Below are 26,353 nucleotides of genomic sequence, written 5' to 3' on the forward strand. Positions count from 1 at the left end.
AGGGAGCTGTGCGCTTTCCTCCCGACAGAGTGCTCCACACACACACACACACACACACACACACACACACACACACACACACACACACACACACACACACACACACACACACACACACACACACACACACACACACACACACACACACACACACACACACACACACACACACACACACACACACACACACACACACACACACACACACACCGGGGTCACTCCACTTCCAGGCGGCGGACTGGTTTCCACTCCCCCTGCATATCGCACATGAAGAGGGAAGGACGTCCGCAGTCATTTCCTACCTGTGCGCCTTCAGCGTGCGTCACGGAAACTCCGCCGTTTCTTCGTCTTAATTGTTTCCTCCGCGGCTTCCTATACCCGGTGCTTTTGGATTACGGAGAATAACACACAGCGCGGGCGCGGAGCAACTGAAATCATGGATTTATGGATAAAGTTGGTGTTGTTGTGCAGCTGCTGCTTTGGAGCAAGTGCAGACTTTGATGGCAGGTAAGGGCACATGGTTCACATTGTTCTGCGGAAGCCGATAGTTTAGTGAGATAACATTGATTTTGATTAAGAGCTTACATCACAGTTCAATCCTTTTATAGTCTGTTTCTGCAAAAACTGCGCATTTGGCTAAAGATAGAACATGCCGGAGTGCTTGTACACACAATTATTTTAAGATCTCCAAACTGGGGAGCTTAATTTAGACGTGAGTTAAAACATGTTGCTCCTGTGATGTGCGTAAAAACTAAGATTGTATGAATGTTGTTTCGTGGCGAATCAGTCCATCAATTTAACTTTAATTTTACAAGAATCCAAGTGCATCCAAACCGGTTGTTTCTGCGACCCGGATCAGACACTCTGTTATGAGTGAAGCAGTGTCTCCATGTGCCAAAATCCCACCGCGCGGCTCTTGTCTTGTGCAGACATCAAGCTGATTATTAGGTGATGTGACAGCACGTTGCCCGGCGCTTCATGTTCAAACACGAATCTGATGAAGTATTTGAAGGTAGAGGTGTGGAGACGCGCCAGACCCCGAATCATGCACGTGTCCGAGATTTCAATCTGCCTATAGGTGCTCTTTATCTGACTTAATTAACATGATGGATGCTTTTTAGTTTTTTTTACATCCTGCATCATAAAACCAATCTAGGTGTAACCCTGGCTCATTCCCTTGGAAACAAGTATATTATGGCATCTTTATAAATAGTTTGTGGGAAAGTAATTGCACCATTTGTGGTTTTTGGCAGGATGCTGATGCGACTATGTGTTACGTTTGTGTTTACAGATAAAGTATGTGTAGAATCGAAACTGCGATCCATTGCGTTTCATGTTTACATGGATTTCTAGAGCTCAGAATAAAGTTGGACTGAGGACCATCTAAACAATGAGAAAGTTACACAAATAGTCCTACTGCCAAATGTCTAACAGTGATGCAGCCAAGTGTTGTACTTTATTATTTCTCTCATGTATCTCTGTCAGGAGGCTCAGCACCAAAGAAGTATCCCCTCTCATGCTTTACATTTCTTCAAATGAATGAAACACTTTTGAAGATTATTGGAGGTAATTGTTATTTAAATCGTGTGCACACATTTCAAAATGCTCTTTCAAGACTATCTGCTATTCCACCTGCTTGATGATAGATTTTGGCATCTGGAGGTTTCTTCCCTTTTTTTCTTCTTTCAGTTCACTTTTCTGCTGCCGTGTTCAAACGCAGTTCAGAAGGAACGTTTTTGATTTCAAAGGTTTCAGCAAGAAGTGGGAGAGGGAATCAAGGAGAGGGCAGAAACATAACAGAGAACTAGAGTTGAGCATTTGAAAGCACACAATATGATTGTAATTTATTTTCTTCCCTAACCTTGGATAATGTCTGTGTGAAAGGCTGAGATGTGCTGAGATGTGCAGGGCTTTGACTTTTATTTCACGCATTGCCTTTGTGTAATGATCATTTGCTTTAACCTAACAGCAGCATATTGTACATTATTAACATCCCTGCTGATGGAGTGGCTTGTCACCACGGTCATAATTTGCCAATTTTATGGGGATAAACTTGCCCGGGCCTGAGCCTCCGCCTCGATATGAATTCATTGAGAACATATCCCCAGAGACTGAGCAGAAGCGAAAAAAACATTTATTACCTGGTCTCTCCCTTATTTCCTTTTAGAGAGCGCTCCTAACAGGCTTATCCATCCAATCCTGAAGGGTCCTTCACGGCCATCATTGCCGAGATCATTTTGTTCTCTCATGGCTGCACATAATATGCTTACCTGCAAATCTGTTGCTAAAACATTGCGCTGTTATTGTTCCCATCTTCATTCCAGCTAAGGTTTCAAACAGCCAATAAATGTCATAATACAAAGAAGCTTAAATCAACTGCAACACATACAGTAAAGATGTTCTTCTCTAGTGATGTCGTTACGTTGTTGAGGCCTTTGCAGCCAAGCAGCACATACCAGACCTCCTCAGTAATAATCTGAAGCCGTGGACTTGTGCCAGGTTAATGTTGGCCTTGTACTATCAGCCCCACATTTGGGCTTTCAGGGGTTGAGAATGAGTGCGGAAATAGTGTCAAAGCACATTTTACGGTTTGTTTAACAGGCAGTAAGAAAAATAAAACAATACATTTATAATTTTCTCTTTGTTCACCATCAAGCGAATGTGAGTGGGGAAGTAATGATGAATGTGCCGACATCTTTCTTATGAGCCATAGAGGAGATTTCAAGCGCAACCTTGCCATATGCTTTCTGACAGTGAACAATACGTGACGTCAGACTCTGATGACTGATGCTTCAGTTTTGTCTTAAGGGATGTACCTCACAAAACAACTTTCTCAGGCCCCGATAGAAAAACATCAATTCAACTTCTTTCCCCTCTGCTATGTTTTCAATTGAACTCATCAAATAGGACTGATTGGGAATAATAGGATAACAATTAAGACACCTAACGTTATATTAAAAAAGAAGTGCAACATGAACAAGGAAACATACCATTTGTACCCATGACAGTGTACTTTTAGTCATTTCATGTGAAGTACTTTGTTTGATTTCACTATACCAATTAACGTTTACATATTGCTCGGTCCTTATTATAAGAAAAAAAAACTTCAGGAGGGTTAGGTGGCTTGTTGCCTGCCTAGCTATCCCAGACATGTGTAAATTGTAATGCAATTTTACAGTCCTGAATACTGTGTTAACCTCTTTGCCAGCGTTGATTCTATGGACATTTCTTTATATGCTGAAGTCGTTGGTGTTGAATCCGAGTCACTGCCCTCTTTCTTCTCACAAAACCTTTATAGCCTACATCCAGACGAACCAAACATTGTATTCAATGAACGAGAAAACATCCTGTAATTACTTGTATTGCAGCACCGAACATGCTTTTAGCCATTGGTTTGGAGAGAGTGCACTTAAAAATGTTGACAAGATCCTCCTCTTTATCTTTCAAAGGTCGAATGCACTTATCGTAAGTCACTAAGAAAAAAGGTCTGCCAAAACAATCTAACATAATGTAGAAAAAAATAAAGAAAAAAGCTATATATTGACTTTCAGAATATCGTTGGAAGTTTCAACATTTGTCTCCGATGTGAAGGAAGTGGATATCCGTCAGAAAAGGTCTCTTTCAAAGTGCACACAGACTGATAAGTGCCACATAATTGAGTTCAAAACGCCTATTCCAACTTCACAGCTGTCTACAAAGAAAAGCTGTTAACGCACGACAACAGTGTTTCATCGCATTACATCATAAAGGTCTTTTATATTACCGGCCACTCTGTGAACACCTTCCACTTTGTCTCCCTTTGTACAGAAACACATTTTTGAACGGGTTATTTCTCCCTTTAAATCGTTACCTCAGATATTTGTCAACATCCCACATGGTGATGTGTGTTGACGTGATAGAATTGGCAGTCTGCTGCAGGTCTGGCACCACGAGCTTCATTAAGACGCCAGACACCTTCTGACTCCACAAACTCTGGCAGGTCCGAGCAGGTCTTTCACACCCGGGTGTTACAAATGCAGCAATCAACATCTGTGGGTGTTTGTGAGAGAAATCCATTCAACAGTCACGCTTTGCAATGCTTCGGCAGGAATTTGTGGATGGATTAGATGGATAGATTAAATGATACACCTTCATGGTCCTGATTATCACACTGCTGCTCCGAGCGATGGACTGACTGCTCTTCACTGCTCTGTATCCATTAGTATAACAATGGAAGAAGGATGGAAATGAGAATCACCCTCTCAGGTTCTCCTGGAAGAACCTTGTCAGACAGTGTGAGTTTGAGAAGAGGTGTCACACGGCATGTGTGAAGGGTAATAATTATCTGCTTCAGTTCCTTCAAGGCTTAGTGTAATTTGAGGATCACTATTCAGAGCTCCAAGATAATAAATACAGGTATTATGCTCAAGTCCATTTGATATGCCAGCTTTCGGCTCAGGAAAATATCACTGGTGACAAAATGTATCTGAAAGAACACTTTTATTTTCTGTTCAATTCGAACATAATTTTTTTTGTGATTCATTGCAATTTTGTTCTAAAATGTCCTGAGAAAATGTTTGTTTGACATTGCTGCAGTGGTACAGTATGAATGGGTGAGCTGTTGCATTGTATTACATTCTCAGTTCAAGTTCAGAGCATGTTACAATGCCTCTGGCTGAACTCAGCATAGAGACAGCACTGGGATTCCATATTCACTTGTGTGTGTGTGTGTGTGTGTGTGTGTGTGTGTGTGTGTGTGTGTGTGTGTGTGTGTGTGTGTGTGTGTGTGTGTGTGTGTGTGTGTGTGTGTGTGTGTGTGTGTGTGTGTGTGTGTGTGTGTGTGTGTGTGTGTGTGTGTGTGTGTGTGTGTGTGTGTGTGTGTGTGTGTGTGTGTGTGTGTGTGTGTGTGTGTGTGTGTGGATAGATAGATAGATAGATAGATAGATAGATAGATAGATAGATAGATAGATAGATAGATAGATAATTACTAAGTAGCAGATGAATGTTATGGATGTTGTTACAATAGTTCAGGTATTTAACAGTCTTATTGCCTGTGGGATGAAACTGTCTCTGAATCTGGTGGTTTTTGTCCGGTTGCTGCGGTAACGCCTGCCAGACAGCAGCAGACCGTCTGGCAGGCGTTTGCTGCTACTCAAAAAAACAATTTCACAACAAATGTAATTGCCAAAAAAGACCATTAACTTTGGTTCTATCTGATTATTATGGTTGCCTAATATGTCTGTTGATTCCAATATGATGATGGTTTTACATTTCATTGAGCTTGATCTCCTTTTAATTTACAAACACAAATATGAAGGCTGCTTGCATTGCATGGTTGTTTTCTAAATGTAACAACCTGTTTTTCACTTGTGTGATTTATGATTTTAGTTTTTCTAAATGTCAGAAGAGTCACAGTTTCCCAGAGCTTGAGTTGACATTTACAAATTACTTGATTTGTTAAAGCAACAGTCCAAACAATAAATCTATTTAATTTAGTCTCATAGAGGACACATATTCACATTTGAGCCATAGAAAACACATTTTTGGCTCTTCACTCGAATACAATGAAATAAAAATAATTGGAATAGCAAATGAGGACATTTCCATCACATAACTTTCAAGTAGCAAAGTCACACAAGGCGACTAGATTTGCTTTGATGTGAAGTCGAAGCTAATTGGCTGCATATCTCTGTATCAGCTTTGAATACCATCTGGCAATCAACACTGTGTCAAAGAAACTTGTGGAGACATAAAGACTTCTGAAGAGGAGGAAGAGAGAATCTGCTGATTTGTTTCGACGATGCAAAATGAAAACAAAATCAATCCTAGATTAAAAGATCAAGAAACAAGATAAGTGCTGTGGTAAGCACTTATTTTGTTAAGATCGTTACGGTACAAAGATTGTGTAAAGAAGACAAAACCTGGACGCTTGACTGCTTTCCACATTTTGATGGAGCTCTGTAATTCAAAAATATCTATTCAACACAACAGAGCCTTTGTGAAACATTGTTGATTGCCAGATGTTGTTTATTTACAAAGATATGCAGCCAATTAGCTTCAACTTCATATAGCCTTTATACGATTTCTGCTTTCTACTGGGAGTCATCTAGTGCAATCATAACTTTATATTATCATATAACTGCAAAGGAAATGAGGTGATAAAGAGCCAGGTGCAGCCAGAGAGGCATAAACTCTTTCTACATTATGCCTCCATATTCTATAATGATAATTACCTTATGGAGACTGAGGAATGCATTGAAAATGGCATGTGTACACGAACGTCAGGAGCAGGGGGTGGGCAGTGTTTGGTTTTTTAAGTGCCACCATCCTTGAAATGATGTGAAGTTTGCCAGAGTCAGGGATAGTCCTGTTGTATGTTACACATTTACAGTATGGAGGGACAGCAGCTGCCGTGTGTGTGTGTGTGTGTGTGTGTGTGTGTGTGTGTGTGTGTGTGTGTGTGTGTGTGTGTGTGTGTGTGTGTGTGTGTGTGTGTGTGTGTGTGTGTGTGTGTGTGTGTGTGTGTGTGTGTGTGTGTGTGTGTGTGTGTGTGTGTGTGTGTGTGTGTGTGTGTGTGTGTGTGTGTGTGTGTGTGTGTGTGTGTGTGTGTGTGTGTGTGTGTCACTTGCAAAGATAGTGGCATCTTAATATGGCTGCTGTCCAGACCTTTCCCTCTCCTTTAGTTTCTTTTTCATTTCCTTTCCTCTCCTTAATTTCCCTTTTTGTTTCCTTTAATTCTCTTTAATATCCTTTTTTTGTTTTCCTATGTCTCCCCTCGCTCCGTATTCTCTTCCGTACTTCTCCTCTCCCATACTATGTTGGAGTTGTTCCCTCCCTGTCTGCTTTCCAGGGTGCAGAAAAACATTTTCCCTGGATCTGCCACTCTCACTTAGCATCCATCAGCAGGTTTTTTCCAATGAGGTGATTGGCAGCAGGGGCAAGCATTAGCATCTTGGCACAGAGACACTAACACGCAGGGATAGTGGCATAGCATGTGCCATGAATACTGAACACCAACCTCACTATCACCAAATAAAGAATATCCTGGGCAAAGGAAGTAAATCAAGATAATTTCTCCTTTTGTTATGGATCACATTGTTACACATACTTTCCTGCATTGTATGGTTAGGTCCTTTAAAGGTCACACCCCAGCGGAGCAGCCTCTTATACCTCATTCACACCAACGGTGTTTCAGAGCCGGTTCGGAGCTGGAGCTTGAAAAGCACCGGGTTTTCCTGTTCACACCACAGTGGAGCAGCCTCTTAGCTCCGGTATCCGGTTCATTTAGAGCACCAAAAAAGTGCCCTGCCAGAGCAAAAGCCCCACATACGTCACGCTTACGTCGAGGCGGGGGCAGGGGCAGGGGCGGGATCAACTCCTGAACAACAACAAAAAGCCGCCGTTTTATCCGGTTTGTACACAACGATGGAGAAACTTAACAAGCAGCAGTGGTCCACTGAAGAGACCAGCTACCTACTGGGAATCTGCTCTTCTGAAGAGTTACAGAGGAAGCTGGAGCACAATCGGTCATTGCTGTTGTTGTCGGTGTCGGCTGTGAGGGGTTTCCGCGCGGTTTGGCTTTATGAAGCAGGCACGCAAACGGTTACGTCATGACGCAAACGATGACGCAATGACGCAGCACCAGTCGAACTCTGGGCGGTGTGAACAGAGCCGGAGCTAAACCGAAGAACCGGTTCTGAACCTGAAAAGCTCTAGCACGGAGCTTGAACCGGAGTTGCGTTGGTGTGAATGAGGTATCTGAGAGATATTTGGTTAAAAATAACTCAATTGAGCTGATAAAGGGGGGGGGGGGGGGGGATTACCTTGGTTAGTGATTGGCTAATGGTTACACAAGCCAACAAATCGTTACGACATCATAAAGTGGCCAAAATCCGATCAGCTCATTGACAGGTTTTTATATAAATGGATCAGGACAAAAAGAGAATTCGGAATCCATTCAGAATCTCTTTCCACAGAGGGGACACATGTTGATGTATAAAATACATGAGAAAGTGGATTTTGCATAATAAGTTACCTTTAAATATCCAATGTATTCAATGATCTACTTGCCTCTGATGTATTCACTATTCTCAGTCTAGATTGTAGGTACCATCTCCTCAGAGCCAGCCTCTAAACACATGCTTCTTTGAATTTCATCAGTTTCCTTAAATGGACTCATTCCTTTGCCCTATTCTCTCCATAAATATGTGGTGAGCCTTGCTACAGATGAAAAGGTAATCCACATACATGGTCTGCCAAGAAGCTATTTCTTGCTCTGAGCAGAATAGGACATGGTGTAACAAAAACATCCGGCTGTAATTTGTCAGGAGGAATTGCAGTGCTTTGGAAAATAACATATATTTCTACAAACACTTACACCTGCATGTACTCCCTGTAGCAGGAATGATATTATGTTGTCATGAAATTGCCTTATAAAACACATATAGCGAAGTGACACATGCTCTAATCACATGATACTATAACAGATGGAGATAGGAAACCGAGTCTGCTGGATTTTTTCAAGGGCATCAGGCGGCACATAGCTTGTATTCTGTTTCATAAGCCTTATAATGAACGCAACAGTAATGTGGTCTTCTCAGATGTAAGAGTCAGCGGTGCACTGATACTCGCTGAAGGCTGAATTCAAATCGGGTCTGGCATGCTTTCAACAAGGGTCTCCAGTTTGACATGGCACAAACCAACACAATCTGATGTGCTATCAGTTATATTTCCCATTCTGCAGAGGAAATCTGCTATAGGGAATAAGTGAGATGACAGCTGGCGCCCAACAATTTCGTTTTATATTTTATTCAGTTTTCAAGCAAATATTTCCTGAACTAATCCTTTCATGTGTGACCATTTGTTTCTTTCTTATATGATAGCAAACTGAATATCGTTTGCCTTTTGAATACAAAGACATCTGAATAAGTCACCTTGGGATCTAGGAGTGTTTTAGTCATTTTTCAATATTTTACTGATGTGTGACAGTATTTTTGCTCTTTATTGCTATTGAAGACATGTTAAAGGAACATTGGCACAGATTAGATTGTGTCTGTTTTTATTTTTAAGTAACCCGAAATCACCAAAAAACTGAATTGGCTTTGCAGTCTGTTCAACGTGTGACACCTTCTATCCCTAAACTCAGGATTCAGACACAAAAAATAAAAGAAACCATAATGGTCTGTTCTCTCCGAAGCAGGAAAAGGAAATGAATCGACTTCAAAGCCTTCCTCTAGGATTGAAAGTCCCCTGCTTTTTATTGAGACATTTATAATTCTTATTTACAACTAAAGAACATTTATATGTGACTTTTGGCTATTCATTGCTATTGAAGAGATATTATGTATTTAGATTTTTTTTTTACACAGATTAGATTTAGTCTGTTTGTAACTCACAAATATAAATGACACATTTTTACCTCAAAGGGCGTTACCATCGGTACATCATGTGACACATTTTCCCTTAGGAACAGGAAAAAGATGACTTGTATTCATGCAAAAGAAAAAGCGTACAGTAATAGTCTGTTCTCTCTACAGCAGGAACATTGAATAAATGATTTGAACTCTTTGAAGTCTCCTTCCAAACAACACTGAAAGAGCCCTGCTTTTCATCGAGACATCTTCATTCTTGCTTACAAACAGAAGTACAGTACATTTGACCTCATTTAGCTGCTATTGAAGAGATACTAAATATTTTAAAACATTGACAAAGACTAGGTTTTATCATATAATGAAATGTGACCCAAACACACATTAGCTTCAGGGCTTTATAATCTATAAAATGTGCAACACTTATTATCCTCAGACCCTTAAATCAGAAAAAAATACTCTTATTAATGCGAAAACGAAATGTTCTCTCTACAGCAGGAACATGAATCGGCTTTGAGACCTTCCAAACAACACTGAAAGACCCCTGCCTTTCATCAAGACATTTTAATTGGCTGTGAACTAATACTGTCCTCCCCACACAGGTGGCCGCGGCAGATGGCCTCGTCCAGCGGCCTGTGTCGGTACGGGGCCAGAGTGGACTGCTGCTGGGGGTGGACGCGCCGCTCCTGGGGTCACTGCCAGCGTGAGTGCCATCACGCCTGCTTCTGCTGCTGCCAGGGGGAAACAGGGCTAACAAGGTTGCTAGGTTTCAAGCTGGGGTCAAAGATGCAATTAGACACAGGAGAGGCTGCGACATTGCCACAGTAACCATGAGGCTCGGGGGAAACACGCACAAACATGCACGTTGTCACAACACATCGCCCACTGCTAATGGACAGATGGCAAAAGTACACTCATCCTTTACTCAAGTAGAAGTATAGAGACTCGTGTTTAAAAAATACTCTGGTAGAAGTACTGACTAAACTTCTTTACTCAAGTCAAAGTAAAGAGGGCTTCGAAATGTACTTAAGTAAAAAGTACCCATAACTAGCAGCTGTTTTAAAGAGTACCTGACCTCCCTTTATATTAATAGAACAATAATGTAATTGTTAGCTAATGAATGTTTCCATGCTGAACAACGGCAACATGACAACGTTTTCATTGGTCCCTCTTCTTTAGAGAAGACCAGGAAATGATGGATACACGGATCGTGTTCAAATCAATAGGCACGCAATGACTCTAAATAATAATGATCACGCCACCAAACACACATTCAAACTAAAGGAACCAGCCTGTCTTGAAAATGTAAGAAGTAGAAAGTACAGGTATTTGTGTGAGAAGTAAAAGTAAAAAGTCGTGGAGTAAAGTAATGATACCAAAAAAATGTACGGTCACAAAGTATTTGTACTCCACTACTTCCCAGCTCTGCTAATGGAGAATCTTTGGGTGAAGACTGGTGCTAATGGCTGGATGAACCAGAGAAAAAGGCTGACATTTATATTCGCTCTGCAGGTGGACATAATGAGAGACTGTAGCTGCAGGTGGATCAATAGATGGGAGATTTATTACAGATTACTACTCTGCAAAATCTTCCAAAACAAGCTACATGAACACATTCACCTCAACTCAATTTGTATTCAGCAAAACCACTTGAGAGGATTCAGAGGATGTGTCCTGTGTCACATGAACTGCATGAAATATTAACGCATCACATTTCCGACATATTTACATTGTGTGAGGGTCTTCCTGTAACCCAGGGAGGTGTGATATTATACATGCTAACACGGTTGACTAACATGGGCTTTAGATCCGGCTACTTGCCTTACAAATGTCAAATCCTCTGCATGGCTTGGTGCCTGTAACGGTGTAGCTGCTGCTTTGCTGTGGAGCTTTAATCAAGAAGGGGTTAACACCATAGACTGTATATTAAACACTTAAACATACTTTTCCTACAGCAGGAACTCAGCAACAAGCAACTTGAAGGAATAGACCTTAAGGAAATAGTATTGAATTCTTACTAAGAGTTGGATGAGAAAATCAATAGCAATGAGTCAGTTAAATGAAGCAACAGCTAGCAGTCGATTAGCTTAGCATAAAGACAGTAAACAGGACATGGTTCACTCCAACGTGGCATCTTCAACTTACAGACAGAGCAAGACTAGCTGTTTTCCCATTTTTTAAGTTTTATTTATGCTGAGCTGAGCTATCTGGCTGCTAGGTGTTTCTTGATATTTACAGATAGAGAGGTATTAATCTTTTCACCCCTTGGCAAGAAAGTAAATGTTTTTCTTGTAAAACTATTGCTTGTCATAGGTTTAACTTTTTCTGCCTTGTTGCCAAAAGTAAAACACTCTGACTCTTATCTGTCTGTTACATGAAGCTACAGCTAGAAGTCGATCAGTGTGGTTTAAAGACAGTAAACAACTCTGTCCAAAGCAGGTGCTGGTTGGGAAAATGTTTTCAACCTGACAGAACCAGGCTAGCTGTTGATACCCCCTTTTACAATACCCTATTTCTGCTAAGCTAGCTAATTTGCTAGAAAGCCATTAAGTATTTCTTATGAAACTATTGCTTGTCACAGGTTCCGCTCTTCTACTCATTCCCGCAACTAAAATGTAGCTCTGTTCAGGAGTAAATACTTATTCCAATTTCCAGCTACGGTCACGGGGTGAAGGCAGTGCTTTCATTTGTGATTAGTCAAGCAAGTGTCATGTGTCAACAAACAAAGCAGTAAAATGAGCATTTAACTACTGAAATCACTTGTTGCACCAACACAGCAAAGTGGGTATTGTTGTTGCACTAGACTGTGAAACTCAAATACACAGAGGGCCAACATAAAAAAATCGTTTATTGCAGAGCTTATTGAAATGAACTTATTGCACATATTAAACCTGGAACTAACAAAGCTTAAATGATTGCCTATAAAAAAAACATTATACATTAAACAATCAGTTGCATTCATTTCTTATGGCTCTATCTGCAGCTTTTCTGGAGTCATTTCTTATGAGTACATTTTTCCACAGGCCAACAACAGCTTCAAAAAAACTATTTCCCTCAAAGAAAAAACCAAACATGCCCTGTTGTCTCAAGAGAAAAAGTGCAGAAGGAAACATCCATTAAACTCAGTGTGCTGCTCTGTGATGCTAGTTCAGATACTTGGCATCTCATCTCGGGTGCAAGTTCATCAATGTTTGGGCTCAGGCTCTGAGCTGAGGAAACCCTCAGGATGGAGTGAAGGTGGTGCGTGCAATATACCGGCGGGCCAGATCTAATAGGAATTAGAAATTATCCTGCGGGCCGAAATTAAATCCACCAAGGGCCTGATTTGGCCCCCGGGCCTTGAGTTTGACACATGTGCTCTAGAGGCTCATTTTCCTCCCATAGATCTGATTTATAAATCTCTCTACTTCATGATGTTTTCTTTCCTGTTTTGGAATATTTTCTGTTTATAGTGGCATACAATTTTCCACCTCAAATTCACAAATAACCCAAAAAGAATGTTGAATTAAATTGGGCTTCTTCTATCATTGCCTATCACAGTGCATCAAATCTATTCTCGTTATAATCAATGTTCAAAGTTGCTGTTGCCTTTTCAGCTGAGCATATTAAAATGTTGAGATTTCCAAACCAGTGGAAACATTAATCCGAATTTAGCACCAAAACCTAATGAGTTTTTAAAAAAGTGGTTATTTAAAGGTTCATGTTGCAGGTTGTCAAGTTTCTGCTGTGGAAAAGACCAAAAACGTTCATAACTGCATGTTCGGATCTTGGGGCTTACTTACTAGCTTGTTAAAATATTAACTTTGTGTTTTTCATTGCTGCCATAACCATATTATAATTCTGTTCCCATTGTTTTAAGCTCATCATACCATCCTTAAGCTTTTGTTTATTTGTTGTATTTTAAATGTTTTCCGTGGGAAATATGTAACACACTGCTTGTTGGGTCCAAAGGTTAGGTTCTTTATTGTCTTGGTTTAGCAGCTTCATGTTAAAGTGGCAGACTGCCATTTTTCACTTGGTGCTGGAGTGCATTGCAAGATTCCTTTTTATGTTCCAGAGAATACAAACAGTATTACTGAGAGTTCAAGCACTCAGTATTTTGTATTTCCTTTTAGCTCAGCTAGATTAACCCAAAATCTGCTTTTATCCATTTCTCGCCTCATCTCTTTTACGGACAAATAAAATACTATAATTCAACTAGAGATCAGAAAAACTAATACAAGTAATGGTTTATGGGACAGACTGAGACTCGTATTACATTACATGTCACTTGTTAGACGCTTTCATCCAAAGCAACTTACATACTCAATACTGTGGGCAATCCCCACAGGAGCAATTTGAGGTGAAGTGTCTCAGGGACACAACGACATGCTGACTGCAGTGGGGTTTGAACAACCCACTGCACCACACGCCTCCCTCCCATCGTGTGTTGGATAGGTTGATTTCATGGTTGGGAAAACCTTGACACTTGAACTTTTCAATCTGTGCTGGAATGACTGAGGCGAAAGCGGCACTGTTTTATTCAAACAACTCAATTGTATCATTTCATAGGGTCTGTTTGAACATGGGGCCAGACTCAGCAGTAATCCTGGCACGAGTCGGCTCTCTCAGTGCCCAAAACCTCGCTGTGCATCTGCACCGGGCTCTTTACAGCTTCCCATGCTCAGGAAATTAATTAATCGATGTGGGTTTTGGATGGGAAGAGAAAAAAAAGGGAGGACTTTATTATGGAAGAAGCTTAGATTTAGGGGGCAAGACATGATTCATGTACTCATATTTTACCCAATGAAAACAGTAATGACTGTTCCAAAAGACAACACATTCATTATTTGTCCTAAGGGCATACATCATAGCTCACATAGACTTTTAATCAGAGTAACATTTAGAAAGTCATGTTTGCATCACAACCTCGACCAGCCAAACAGCGGTGTGTGAACAAGTTGTCTTTGTTGTTCTGGAGTCCCACATGTTCCATTTTGAGCCCAAAAAATAATTTCCGTTTATGTGCATTACACTGTATCAAGCTGCTAGAGCACTTTTACTTCACCACTTTTTATTTTCACCCAATCTAAATCTCTTCTGTGAGTTAAATCAATCCTTGAGTTCTTGCCTTAATTCTTTAAAATGCTGCTGCCCCGGTTGCACAGCTCAAATCCATTCACTCGAGACTAGAGGAGAGAGGTGGAAGGTTTGAGAATGAGAGGAAGTGTAATCATGAGTGTGTGCCAGTGTGGGAGAGGATGCAGTCACTACAGATTTCAGGTCTCGGTAAGTTTTTTGTGGCGATAGAAGGGATTAGATTGGAGGTAGGATTGTAGTTTTCTCAGCGATTGGTTTGTGAGAACTTCTCGCACAGAATAAAGAAACTTAATGGATCAACCTTCAGTCGTCAGGGAGAAAGGAGAGAAAGGACTAAAAGTTGGAGAAAATGAAAATTCTGAGGTGTAAGGGAAATGGTTCAGAGGTAAGGAGTAGGAGACGACTGCTGCTGGAGTGGGGAGACAGGAGAGGGAGACAAGTGAGAAAGCCAGGCAGATGGGGAAAGAGAGAGAGGAGCTTTAGATTTATAGGAGAAGAAGCTCCACTTATAATTTCCTGACAGGCCATCCGGCAGGCAGAGCTACACTTGAAGATACTTATTGTAAGCAGCTGCCAACATGGACATTTGACTGCCTGTGGGAGCATTGGGTCATTTGCCTTTCCAGTGTAATACAGCTAACAGTAATTATACTAAAAGTACTTTTCATCTCTCTTAATGAAGATGGAAACTGTTGAATCAACAAGTTGATCCCACTGTTTGCATTTAAATGGTGTACTCAGGGAGCAGCAGCAGGGGCGTTTAATACGTGTGATGTCAGGTGATATCAGATCTGTGAGGTTGGTGATTTGAAACTAATTGTATCTATATTAGATGGGCTTTTACTGTGAAAATTAAAAAAGGAATTGAACAAAGAACTCATGATTATACTTCCCTGTATTCATATAAATCAACATTTAATATGCAGGCAGTAGTGCAGCCATATATAGCAGAGGGGGGTGGACGTGAAATGGTAATTTATGTTATTACTATGACTATTATTATTATCTCAAATGTTACAGATACACTAAAACAAATCCTAACTGCACACTGTGTTATGGAGACAGTATGCCGTGTCTGTTCAACAGCCTGCAATTCATGTTATTTTGTATTATATTATATTTGACCTGGACTACAATCATTTTCTAACCTTAACCGAGTGATTTTACTGCTAAACCTTAACTATACTTTACCTTAACGATAAGGAAGCTACTATACCCATCATAGTTGCCTCGCATAACATATTTCAATGCTCAGATTTAGATATTGGGGGGCTTGTTAGAAACAGATTGGCAAAACATTGCACTGAATATAGTTTTAGAATCGTATAATATTAACATTCAGAGGTATTGTTGTAACAAAATTCTGGATAACTGAAAACTAAACATGGATTTTAAATCAACAAAAACTTTCAAGTTAACGCTCAGATCAGGTTTAAACATTAATAAGGCAGTAACCAGCAGACCTTGATGTCCTGAAGGGCTTGACTTGCTTCTGATTAACTTCTTCCAAAAGACTTGATCAAACAAAAGCCCTGGCAGAAAGACTTCAAGTTATATTCTCTGATTGTAAAAGAACTAGGTTGAATATCACCTCCATATTAAATGGATCACACATTACAATTTCCTCAGACTAGTCCTGGTGGATGTTACAAATCCACTGAGACCGGGATTTATTTCTGATTGAGTGCCGCCTTTGTTTCTATAAATTCTACGGCCGGGATTAAGGCAGGACTTTTGAATTTGGTAATTCGAGCTAACAAGTGTGCGCTGAAAGCAGAAAAGTGATATCTCCGTTTAAGTAATTCACTTTATCGTGATTTTCTGAGCAGTTTCCTTGCCTGCTCCACTTTCTTTCATGATCACTGGGGCTGTAAAGCTATCGTCTAAAAGTGTGCCTTTTCATCTGCTTGGGGTACCCGAGTGAAAACAAAACGGCAAGGTTTGCACATCAAAATTTGAGTGCATTTATGCAGGGATAATTGGCACATGTTGCGAATTACTTGACACAATTCTGGCTTTAAAAGCACTTTGAAACCGAGCCCATTAAAAATCTGCCTCCTCACAGTCGGGTACCTGCAGCATTTAATTTCATATTATAGGAACCAGGATCTCATTGAGTGATATGGATAGCGTTTTCGACTTTCAACGCATTGTTTCTAAAATAGAGTGAATAATAATTTAAGTATTTCACAGTGTGCGAGAGACTCTCTTCCATTTAGATGTGAGTGCTAGGGGATATAGCTCACATTATTCATAAATACTAGATAATCCCAGGACATGATGGTTTTATTCAGAAAGAAATCTGAAAAACTAAATTGTAAATGAATTCAAAACGTGCCTACAGGCAACTGGGAATGTGTGTGACTCCAAAACTCCAGACTGTGTGTGTGTTTTCTTTTTTTTGCAGGAATGTTTGCTTGTCGAAATGACCACGCTCTGACCTCTAACATCATGTTTATTTTTTTTGCTCTCTTGACTAAACATTGCCCGCATCCTTTGTTTGTTTGGCTATTTGTTTTGCAGCTCTCCTCGCCTTAACTCACAGAGTAGCCGGGATAAGGTGCCAGCCCCAAGGTTAGCTCCACATGTTTCTTGAAATAATCGTGCTCGACATTTTTGCTGGGGGAACATCCTCTGAATCCTGGGCTCGCTCACTTATTTATAGAGCCGAGCCCACCCTTCCACTAACACCTCACACCCACTTTGATGGCGGCCATCTTGCTTCCTCCAGGCATAAGATCTATGCGAACAGCCTCGGCTCTGCAGACCTGATTCCACCTGAAGCCATTTCTTAACATGAGTTATACTGAAATGATTCAATGATTCATTAAGATTCAGCACCCCTTTGAATACTAATGAAACCCTCAAAGGTGAAATAATGTTTTTTAATATCTGTAGGGACGGCAGAAACTGAGCATTTTAATGTGGTAGGGGGATTTTCTGCATACCTAAATAAATAGAAATCAGTGAGGTGGAGAATGCCAATGCTATCATAATTCATCACTAAGGTAAATGAAATATTCCCCGTGACATTACGAGGTCAATCAATGACATTTCCACCGCATAACGCACCCGGACAGATTACATGTCATCCATATAGCATGTATGCTGACATTAATCCTCAAATGATTTATTTATGGACAGGTAATCAGCTGAATATTTAAAAATAAATAAATTATATGTCATTTATCAAGCAAAAATGCAAAATATTATCTTAAAATGTTAGAATATACAGCTTTTCTCTGTTTAATATAATTGTAAAAATGGGTTTGGGTCTTTATCTGACAAATAAGTAGCTTTAAGATGTTACCTTGGAGAACTTTTTAAACAATTCAATGATGGATAAAAGAAACAAAAACAGACACAAAATCAACGGCTAATGAAATAATGATTACAAACAGCCTTAGATAATTACTCAGTTGATTGCAAAAGGGTGCCACTTGCGTTTGATGAAGAAATCGTTTTTTCATCTCACTTTGATTAAGTCATTCATTTCACCAGTTTAAACATTCTTACGCATTATTGGTCTCAATTAAATATGAATACTCTCCCCTTGTGTTAACCATCAGGCGCCCATTAGCAGTCGATAAATCAAAAGACTCTGCCTCTGTAGCCGGCAGCAGTGTGCTGTCCCGAGGAACGGCTGATGTAAACGGGAGCGAAAGTGTGTCATCACCCGGCGTGTTTTGATGCTGTTCATAGATGGAGGGTCATACATGCTATGTTTGGCCTTCCAGCTGGTGCCACCATTTTTAGCCCTCCGTATCCTCTGCTGTGGTTAATGAACACGGGCCGTTCCCCTGATCTTTCTGCCTGGCCCGAGGCTTAAAAATACCCTCAGAGGCAAATCCTGCTGATGCTAGATCCTGCAAATCAAATCCTCCCCCATGAAGGAGGAAGACAAAAAAACACTCAAATTCCGTCTAACAACACCACAACCATATTTCATGTTATCTGCTGACCAGCAACGAGTCTAATAAACTCCTACGCGAAGAAAAGTTCCACTCTTTTCTTTTTCCTCCAACAAATTAGGCGACTTTTTTATTTGTAGTTGTGGACTTTGGCTGCTTTGTGTGCTAGCAAACTCACATCATATCATATCACAGGCTCTACCAAGTGTGCTATCTTTCTATTTGATTACATAGGCAAATAAAGTGCATTGAGCCTGGAGATGTGATCGACTCGGATTCACCACATACCTTTCTGCCTTTGAATTCACTTTGAACAATGTTACAGACAGAAACCTGAGCTGCCGCCCTGCAAGCTGCATGGGTATGAATGGATATTTCTGAGATTGTAACTCAACTCTGAACGTGTGCATTTCATTTAAAGAGTGCATTATCAAGCCCATTCTTCATCGGTTCTATAGGGTCTCCCTCTGTATGTGTTAAAACAGCTTTAACTTTATTCCCATGTTTTATTAAAGTCATTAATAAAAGAAGGCACTTCAAACGTGAATATCTTAACCAAAGTTGCACATTGCAATGCAAACGTATCACGCCATTAAATAGCATTAAATTATGCAGAACTGCTGAGTTGATATGCATATTGCATATTATGTAAATGTAGGTGTGGCTAATAGACGCAGTGTCAGCAGAAAAGTTTAACTTAACTTAAAGGGCAGAGGACAGCTTTTAATACACTTTTTAAAACAATATAAACAAGATAGATATTTTGGATAATCTTTCAACTTCTCTGGTATTTGAAACATTAAAAACACACCTTTGCCTTTTTAAAAAAAAATGCCGTTCTGTTTTCTTTCTGAAAGTCTGCTTATCTGCTCATGTATAATGCTTCCACCCATTTTAACAAACATCTGTGAGGTAGTTTTTGAGCTTTTCCCATTATAGTTGAATGTTGGCAAACCTAATAAAACAAAAGCTAAGTCCTATCAGTTGAGGCTATGTAAACATAAGGATGTTTTTGGAGTAATGTGTATAGCATTACAGACACAACGACAGATTACATACCGGTCAATTATAACTACACTATCACACCTTTCCAGATACACAACAAACTGGCTGGTGTGATAAACACTCTCACCCAAAACCTCTTCACACACACGTTCGTAAGCATATGTACTACCTCTTCCAGCACAGTGGTAATTAAGTCCTCTGATTGCGCTGTATTATGACAGAATTAATGAAGCTTTGAATGAAAATTAGTAACACTTGGCTGAGGCCCCGTGTATCAGACATGCTTAGCAGCAAGCTGCAGTAAGCACAGTCAGACAAGCCCACAGCGCACTGAGACAGAGCGGGAAGATGCGCAGCAGCTACCACAACTCAAAATATCTCCATCCACGCACTTTGTACCATCTGCAGGAAACTCGAAGCGCTCATTAGAAGTTACAGTTTTGGTGCTCTAATTGTTCCAGCTTCAGTCTAAGTGGGGATTGTATTGGCCTAGGTTACCCTCGTTAACTGGGTGCCAATAGAAATATCAATGTACTGTATTTAAAAGCATGGAAAATCAAAACTTTGCTCAGTATAAAAGGTCAAACTCCCTATTTATTTCACACAGTGTGAAGTTATTTAGTATCAGTAAGGACGATACAACTTTTCCAGCTCTGTACAAGGTGTAAAGGATGTGATTAGCTCTGAATGGCTGCCATTAGTCAATGATAATAAGGCTGTCAAGCAAGGAGAAAGAAGCATTTTCTTCATGACTGAGGCTTCATGCTGTCTTAATGCTGTATCATGGAGTTAAAAGGCAATTTACAGACAAGTCAAGGAGCAGTAGGATTAAGTGCTTTGTCAACCTGATCTGAAACAAGTAGTGTGCCAAGGCGCTGCACTGATCTGTCTCTCCCTCTTTGAATCCTCCCTGAACAGCTGTGTGCCAGCCCGGCTGTAAGCATGGAGACTGCGTGGGACCCAATAAGTGCAAGTGCCATCCAGGCTTCACCGGAAAGACCTGCAATCAAGGTGAGTCTGGAACCTGTAGACAGTATGAAAACACAGCTGTGATTTGTTATGTGTCAAAGGGCACTGAGGTTGAAACGTGCACCACAGAGAAAGTCAGAAAACATGGTCCTTACAACATCGATGCTGACATCCACATGGAAACAAAAGGCGCCCTGAGTAATTGCAGGTTAATCATTGTTTATTGTGGCCGGATCCCTCCTAGAGATGCCAATTTATCACGGAGCGGAAGAGGTTTCTGCCACCAGCAAAAGAAAAGCTGATTCAGCTCAAATGGGAATAAGTAGAGGCCATGTTGAATGATCCCCTGGGAGCATCCTTTCTGTGAAGATAGCATCTCAATTACCGACCTGAGATAACTCGTCTCTGCTGAGTGAGCCCGATGCTCCTGAAAGTGTGTGCGAGGCTTTTTTTTTCCGCATTTTCATCACTGACAGATCAGACATGTTGAAAAGCGTTAAAGCATCCCAGTTAGTAAGTAAATTGACGTGGATCCAAGCAACTTGAAAGCACTTGTGGAATTCACGCCCTGAGACAGGAATAGTGTGCAATTAAACACAAGGGTTGAGGTGGTGTTAAGGAGGTGGAGGTGTCGAAATCCTCTCTGGTATGTTTCCAATGACTCATCCCGCGTTTGGAGGCTATAGGTGGCTCCTGTCTGCCCGGCCAGACGGCTGCTCTTTGTCTTAATCTGCAACAAAGAAGAAGAGGGAAAAAGGATCAGCGTCCCGTATCCAACTAAAATAGACTCTGCTGCCAAACATTCAGACAGATTTATCTGACAAATGTAATTCCAAGCCCTTTCAAGATGAAACTGTACTTTCAAGTGTCCTTCGAAGCCCCATTTGTCCAATAAGCTCTGGACCTATCACTGAGCTATCCGCTTTACTCAGCGTTGAGTGGCACACTTGCCCTTTCAGTCTATTTAGGTGGAGATAACCTTGGATTCAGTTTGGAGCTGGCACACGCTATAGAGACCAATTTAATTATTCTCAAACTACAGATTAGATCTTCTCATCTAAATGCAGGCCTCCATGAAACATTGAGTTGTGGTTTACTATTGCCCAGTGTTTCGCAGCAGTCTCATATCCGGCCCACCGGAGCAATGCATTCATCCTCAGCGCCAACTGGAGGAGAGAAATGAGTTGCCCAGGGCTGTTTCATTCAGCGATTATGTGGAATAAACGGATCCTTTATAATTAACTTAAAGGTCGCCTCCACCCAAAAATACGTTTTTCTTATGTTTATATCCCCAAAAAAGTCTGACCGCGACTAAACTGACTTGTTGAGTCTGTCACTAGAGATGTTTTGCATTCTGTGGATTTAAGTAAGATTAAGTTCGGAACAAACAGTCAATCGCTGTCTAATCCGTAAATGGCGACACTTGTCAACAGCGGTAACACCGGTGAAGCAACCTGAAACCTCCTTTACAGATTCACAGAGAGCAAGAGAGTGCATCAGCACGGTGAACGTTTTGACAACAAAAATGGAAGTGTGCAGTTTTTTGGATGTACAATGGACTTGAGGCTCTCTCCTTCCATTACCTACCAAAAATTCTAACTAGACTTAATTGTATATTTTACATCCAGTAATGCTGTTTTGAACTTAACCTCAAGCTTATGCTAGGAGCGGTTCTAGACGAGGACATGATTTCTTATGAGCAAGATAAACGTGTTTCTTTCATTGTCGGAAACAGAATTAATTTAAAGAAAATATTATCATAGCATGGTGCGTTATATACTTCAAAACATGCCTGAAGGCTGACTTTAATGTATGTTTTATTCAGTTAATGCCTTTCGAGCCTACTGTTTTGAATTATTGTTCTGCTGAAAGTTCACTAGCATTTTGCATGTTATCAGAACATTAGCAAACTTCCCAGCATGCACTGCTAGATAGTTAGACTTAAAATCCTAAATATCTCTCTTTTATTCTCTTGTTTTTGAATTTCCATCAACTGTCGTAATTTATCTTTTCTTTTCTTTTCCATATTAGAAAGTAAATTAAAGTTTGTTTCGTTAGCTCTGCCAACCATCCCCGGCAAGCCGCCCACAGATATGGAGATTAAAACCCACGGCTTGGGATTTTTCCAGGAAATACCATTGTGTTCATTTGCCAATAATTAATAACTTAACCTTTAATCCAATTAAATAGAAACCTTGAGCACACTGAAGAATAACGACAGAGAAATTGCAGCAGGTCCTCATGATATCTAAAGTCATGAGAGGTTCTTCTTATAATAATGAAAACATTTTGAAATACGATGTAGGTTGGTATCCAGTTTAGTTCCCTACCTACCTACTTTTGAAGTATCAAAACTTACTTCAGCAAACTCACCAGTCTTTATGGCATGATTATGTCCCCAAAGATTATCTTTAATTTTTAAATGAAGGCTAAGAGGGTTAGTAGGGTTAGGGTTAGGGTTATTAGGGTTAGGGTAAGTAAACCTGCATTGGCAGAGAGATGTTTTGCATGCATGGCCAAACATTCACCTACTTTACGTTGGGGGGTGTGGACAGATGTGTGACCCTGGAGGCGATCTGATTAACTAAAGTGTTTAACACCTTAGGAACACCAGGAGCATAAACAAACCTCAGAGGAAACATGAGTGTTTACAGCAAACACAAAGCATGGCAGCTACTGTATTGATTTCACCACTCTCAGATTCAAAGCCGTATTTTCCTCTGTCAACGTTTTATGAGCCCGTACTGTTATGAGATATTTATACTTCAAGGACTACATGTCTGTTTTACTGCCAGCTCTCTTCACCTGCCAGATCAAGTGTTTATATCACTTTAATGGCTTTTCCGATACAGAGAATCCTAACACCTGCAGGTGACATCATTTGAATCAGATTGTGCTCATCATTAAATTAACAAGCGCTCATCTGTCAAAAATAATAATCAACACTTCGAGAATCTATCATGTTTTCAGGAAGTGCTTCACCTGTGTTGATGAGAATTGGATCTGTCATGCCGCATGGTGAGAATAGATGAACACGCTGTCACTACACAAATAAACTCATTATAGGAGTAATCTGTTTGGAAGCACACTCCCCCTTCTGAACCAATCATTTTAATAAGATAATTATTGCATACAGGTGGATTTAATTAGGTGTAGTTGACCTCCTGTTAAGAGGCTTTAAAAAGACTTTCCTGGAGGAATGACTTCAGAAGCAATATATCTGCGGCGCCTCTGGATGCTGCTTTATTCTTATCCCTCTTTTTCTGTCAGGCAACTATATAATTAATACCACAAGTATAATAGTCTGAGCTATGGTTAAAGTTAGTGAGCAATTTGTTCCTGTGGCTTTTTTTAGAACACTATTGCAATGCCAGTTATAAAAAGGGACGATTGCCTCGCCTGTGGTATTCTGCTATTACAGCTTCTCAAGAATCGCTCATCCAAACAACTTCCCACTCAACACTTTACTTCCTTTAGTCGTGAGAAATACTCCCACCATGATGCTGTTTGCATCACCAAGCACATGCTAAGTGAGCTCAATTAATTAAAAGCTTCATTCAATGTCTATGGATAATCCCCAGATGTATTCTTGATGGTATGAGCGGTTGCCAATACATTTACTAATATATGTGTCTCTTAGATCTCCGTGCAAGCTTTACCTGGCATGCCGATAGGATGTGAAGTATGCAAGAAAACCAGCAGGACAGACAGACATCCATTACATACAGACAGACACTCTCTATTTCAGACAGATTATGTCATATCTGGACCTTTCTCTGCTTTTCTTGGCGACGGCACATCGCTGTCTCTGAAAATATTTTTGATTTAATTCAGTGTAGGCGTAGAAAGGTACTTTAGGAAACCGATCGCTCTCTGTCACTGTTTGTCTTCCTGGCTTTCAGCTGTTAATAATCTAACAGCTGCAAGTCTAGTGTATTTCCCCTCAATTATCAGCTAATCACCCTAAATTGTATTTGTTTTATCAATGTTCTCTTTCAGAAGATCATTAAATATCAAGTGGGCTATGAAGTCATATTTGACCTTAACCTCCATGAGCAGCACGATGGACCTGGAATAAAATGGATAGAAAGGATCTCATTTAACCGTTGGGTGGCGATAATAATGATGCTATAAAATAAAGTGATAATTGAAGTCAGATCAATCATCGAGCTCCTGCAAATCATTTCATGTAATTTCGTTTTACCTCAGTGCAAACATGTCGCTCCGTTAAATGACCAACAGCGGACAATACACACAGCACAGCCTGTTTGTTTGTTTTATACCACATGATGCACTTTCTGGCTTTTGACGAGCATTTATTGAGTCCCACGGGTATCACTCTCGGATAAGATAACCATGCAGAGTGTGTCCCTGGGGGAGATTTGTGGTTCCGATACTATAGCCACTATAGCCTCTTGTTCCAGTAACTGCTCTGTTTTCCAATTTCACGGGATATTGTTCAGGTTTAGCTTTCGTCCAAACAATGTCTTCAAGAAAAAGAACCACTCTTATAAGATAACGCTGCCCTTGTTAAATTATTCTCTCAGTGAATTATTGTTCTTCGCTACTAAAACGTTTCATACCAATATCAATGGAGCCTTTTTGCAGATAAGGCCTTTTGACAAGTGTTGGGTAGAGTTGGCAGAAATGCAGTAAGCTTTCAAAACCTCCCAGTCTAAGTTACCGCTTCCCTCAATAGGGAGTCGCTTGAATGATTTGAAGCGTGCGAAGCAGTCAAAGGTAGCTGTATCATCTTCCAGTCACTTAACAATAGGTGTTGTTTGCTGACTGCCGGAGGAAAGGTTGCACGATGGATGGATGGATCTTCACAGAGGGGGAGGGGGGGGGGGGGGGGCGCTGAACATATCCAGGCTGTTTGTAGTCAAGCAGTGATTTGCCTTTTTGAATGGTAACTCCTGTCTATCGTTTAACCTCCAGAAACAAATTGAGAAAGGATCCTCTGAATCCGTGTGATAATGTAATTCTCTCAGATCTTATTTCACCCTCAGGACAAAAATAAGAATACGGAAGAGGGCAGGAGGAGAAGGGACACTTTCACTGTTTCTCCCATGGGCCCTCATGTCCAATTCCCACAAGTGTAATGCTCCTTACTGCATAATATTCCTCTTTACTCTCCAGGAATGTGGTGTGGTCAGAGGTGTTTCTAATCCATGTCTCTCTCTCTCTCTCTCTCTCTCTCTCTCTCTCTCTCTCTCTCTCTCTCTCTCTCTCTCTCTCTCTCTGTGTCTCCTTCTATCCTCACCCATTACTACTTTATCTTGGATCAAACCCCCTTTCCTCCCACTTCCCCCCCCATCCCCTCTAACCCATTTACTTTATCTAAAGAAGAAGAACTCGACTATTTAACCCCACCAGTGTGGGCCAGTCACCTCCCTATCTTTCGTCCTGTGGACCATCAGCCGGTGCGGGTAGTGATGGAGGGTGAGATTTCCACAATCGACTTTCCACAGCAGCTCCCTATCTTAGCAACATGCATGGAGCTCCACTGTGCAAACTGCGGAGGAGTGAATGCCACCAGTTTCTTTGACACCTCCCAGATATGCCAGCATGAATGCCAAGCATGTCACAGTCTTCACCACCTCCTTTTTCTGTCGCCTAAGAAACCTTTCTTAACAGCAAAGAGCCATTATGATTTTCCTTTATGCTCTGCCCCCTTCTTCTCTCTAATTTTCCTCTCCTGCACCCGGAACAAAGAGCTCGTCCTTTCCTTTTAAAAAGAGACTGCTCTCTTGACTCCTGCTAGAAAAAAAGGGCTTCGAATTTTACCCAGTGTTATCTTCCCTTGAGTCAAGCATATCCCCGAGAAAAAAGCCTTCTGCTAATCTCTCTGTCAGTGATAGAGGCGTGTCAGGAATGTAGCATACCTCAATGGAGTTGACCTAATAAATCACTCCACTCTGCATCGCTTCAGATGTGCCTCAGAAGTTCATTTACCGTACAGTGAACACCCCAGAGGGGCTCTACACCTCCGCTATCGCTCAGCTTTCTTCAGTCCTGAGGCCTCGTCGAGCTGTCAGTCGC

The 26,353-nt window shown here is 40.8% G+C and overlaps 1 protein-coding gene across 2 annotated transcripts in view; it reads left to right on the plus strand.

Annotated features, from left to right (window-relative positions):
* npnta (nephronectin a) overlaps positions 1-26,353 on the plus strand; it is a 50,846-nt gene continuing 24,493 nt past the window's right edge. Inside the window, exons 1-3 of one of the 2 annotated variants that reach the window (XM_079662589.1) lie at positions 1-507; positions 9,950-10,050; positions 20,261-20,353. In XM_079662589.1, the coding sequence (XP_079518715.1) occupies positions 437-507; positions 9,950-10,050; positions 20,261-20,353 (265 nt within the window). In that variant the 5' untranslated portion in view covers positions 1-436. Of the gene's footprint in view, positions 508-9,949; positions 10,051-20,260; positions 20,354-25,637; positions 25,754-26,353 lie in introns of those variants that run through there. The other variant, XM_079662590.1, reaches the window with a different exon arrangement.

This window comes from Notothenia rossii, assembly GCF_949606895.1.
Source record: "Notothenia rossii genome assembly, chromosome: 1".
Classification (NCBI taxonomy): domain Eukaryota; kingdom Metazoa; phylum Chordata; class Actinopteri; order Perciformes; family Nototheniidae; genus Notothenia; species Notothenia rossii.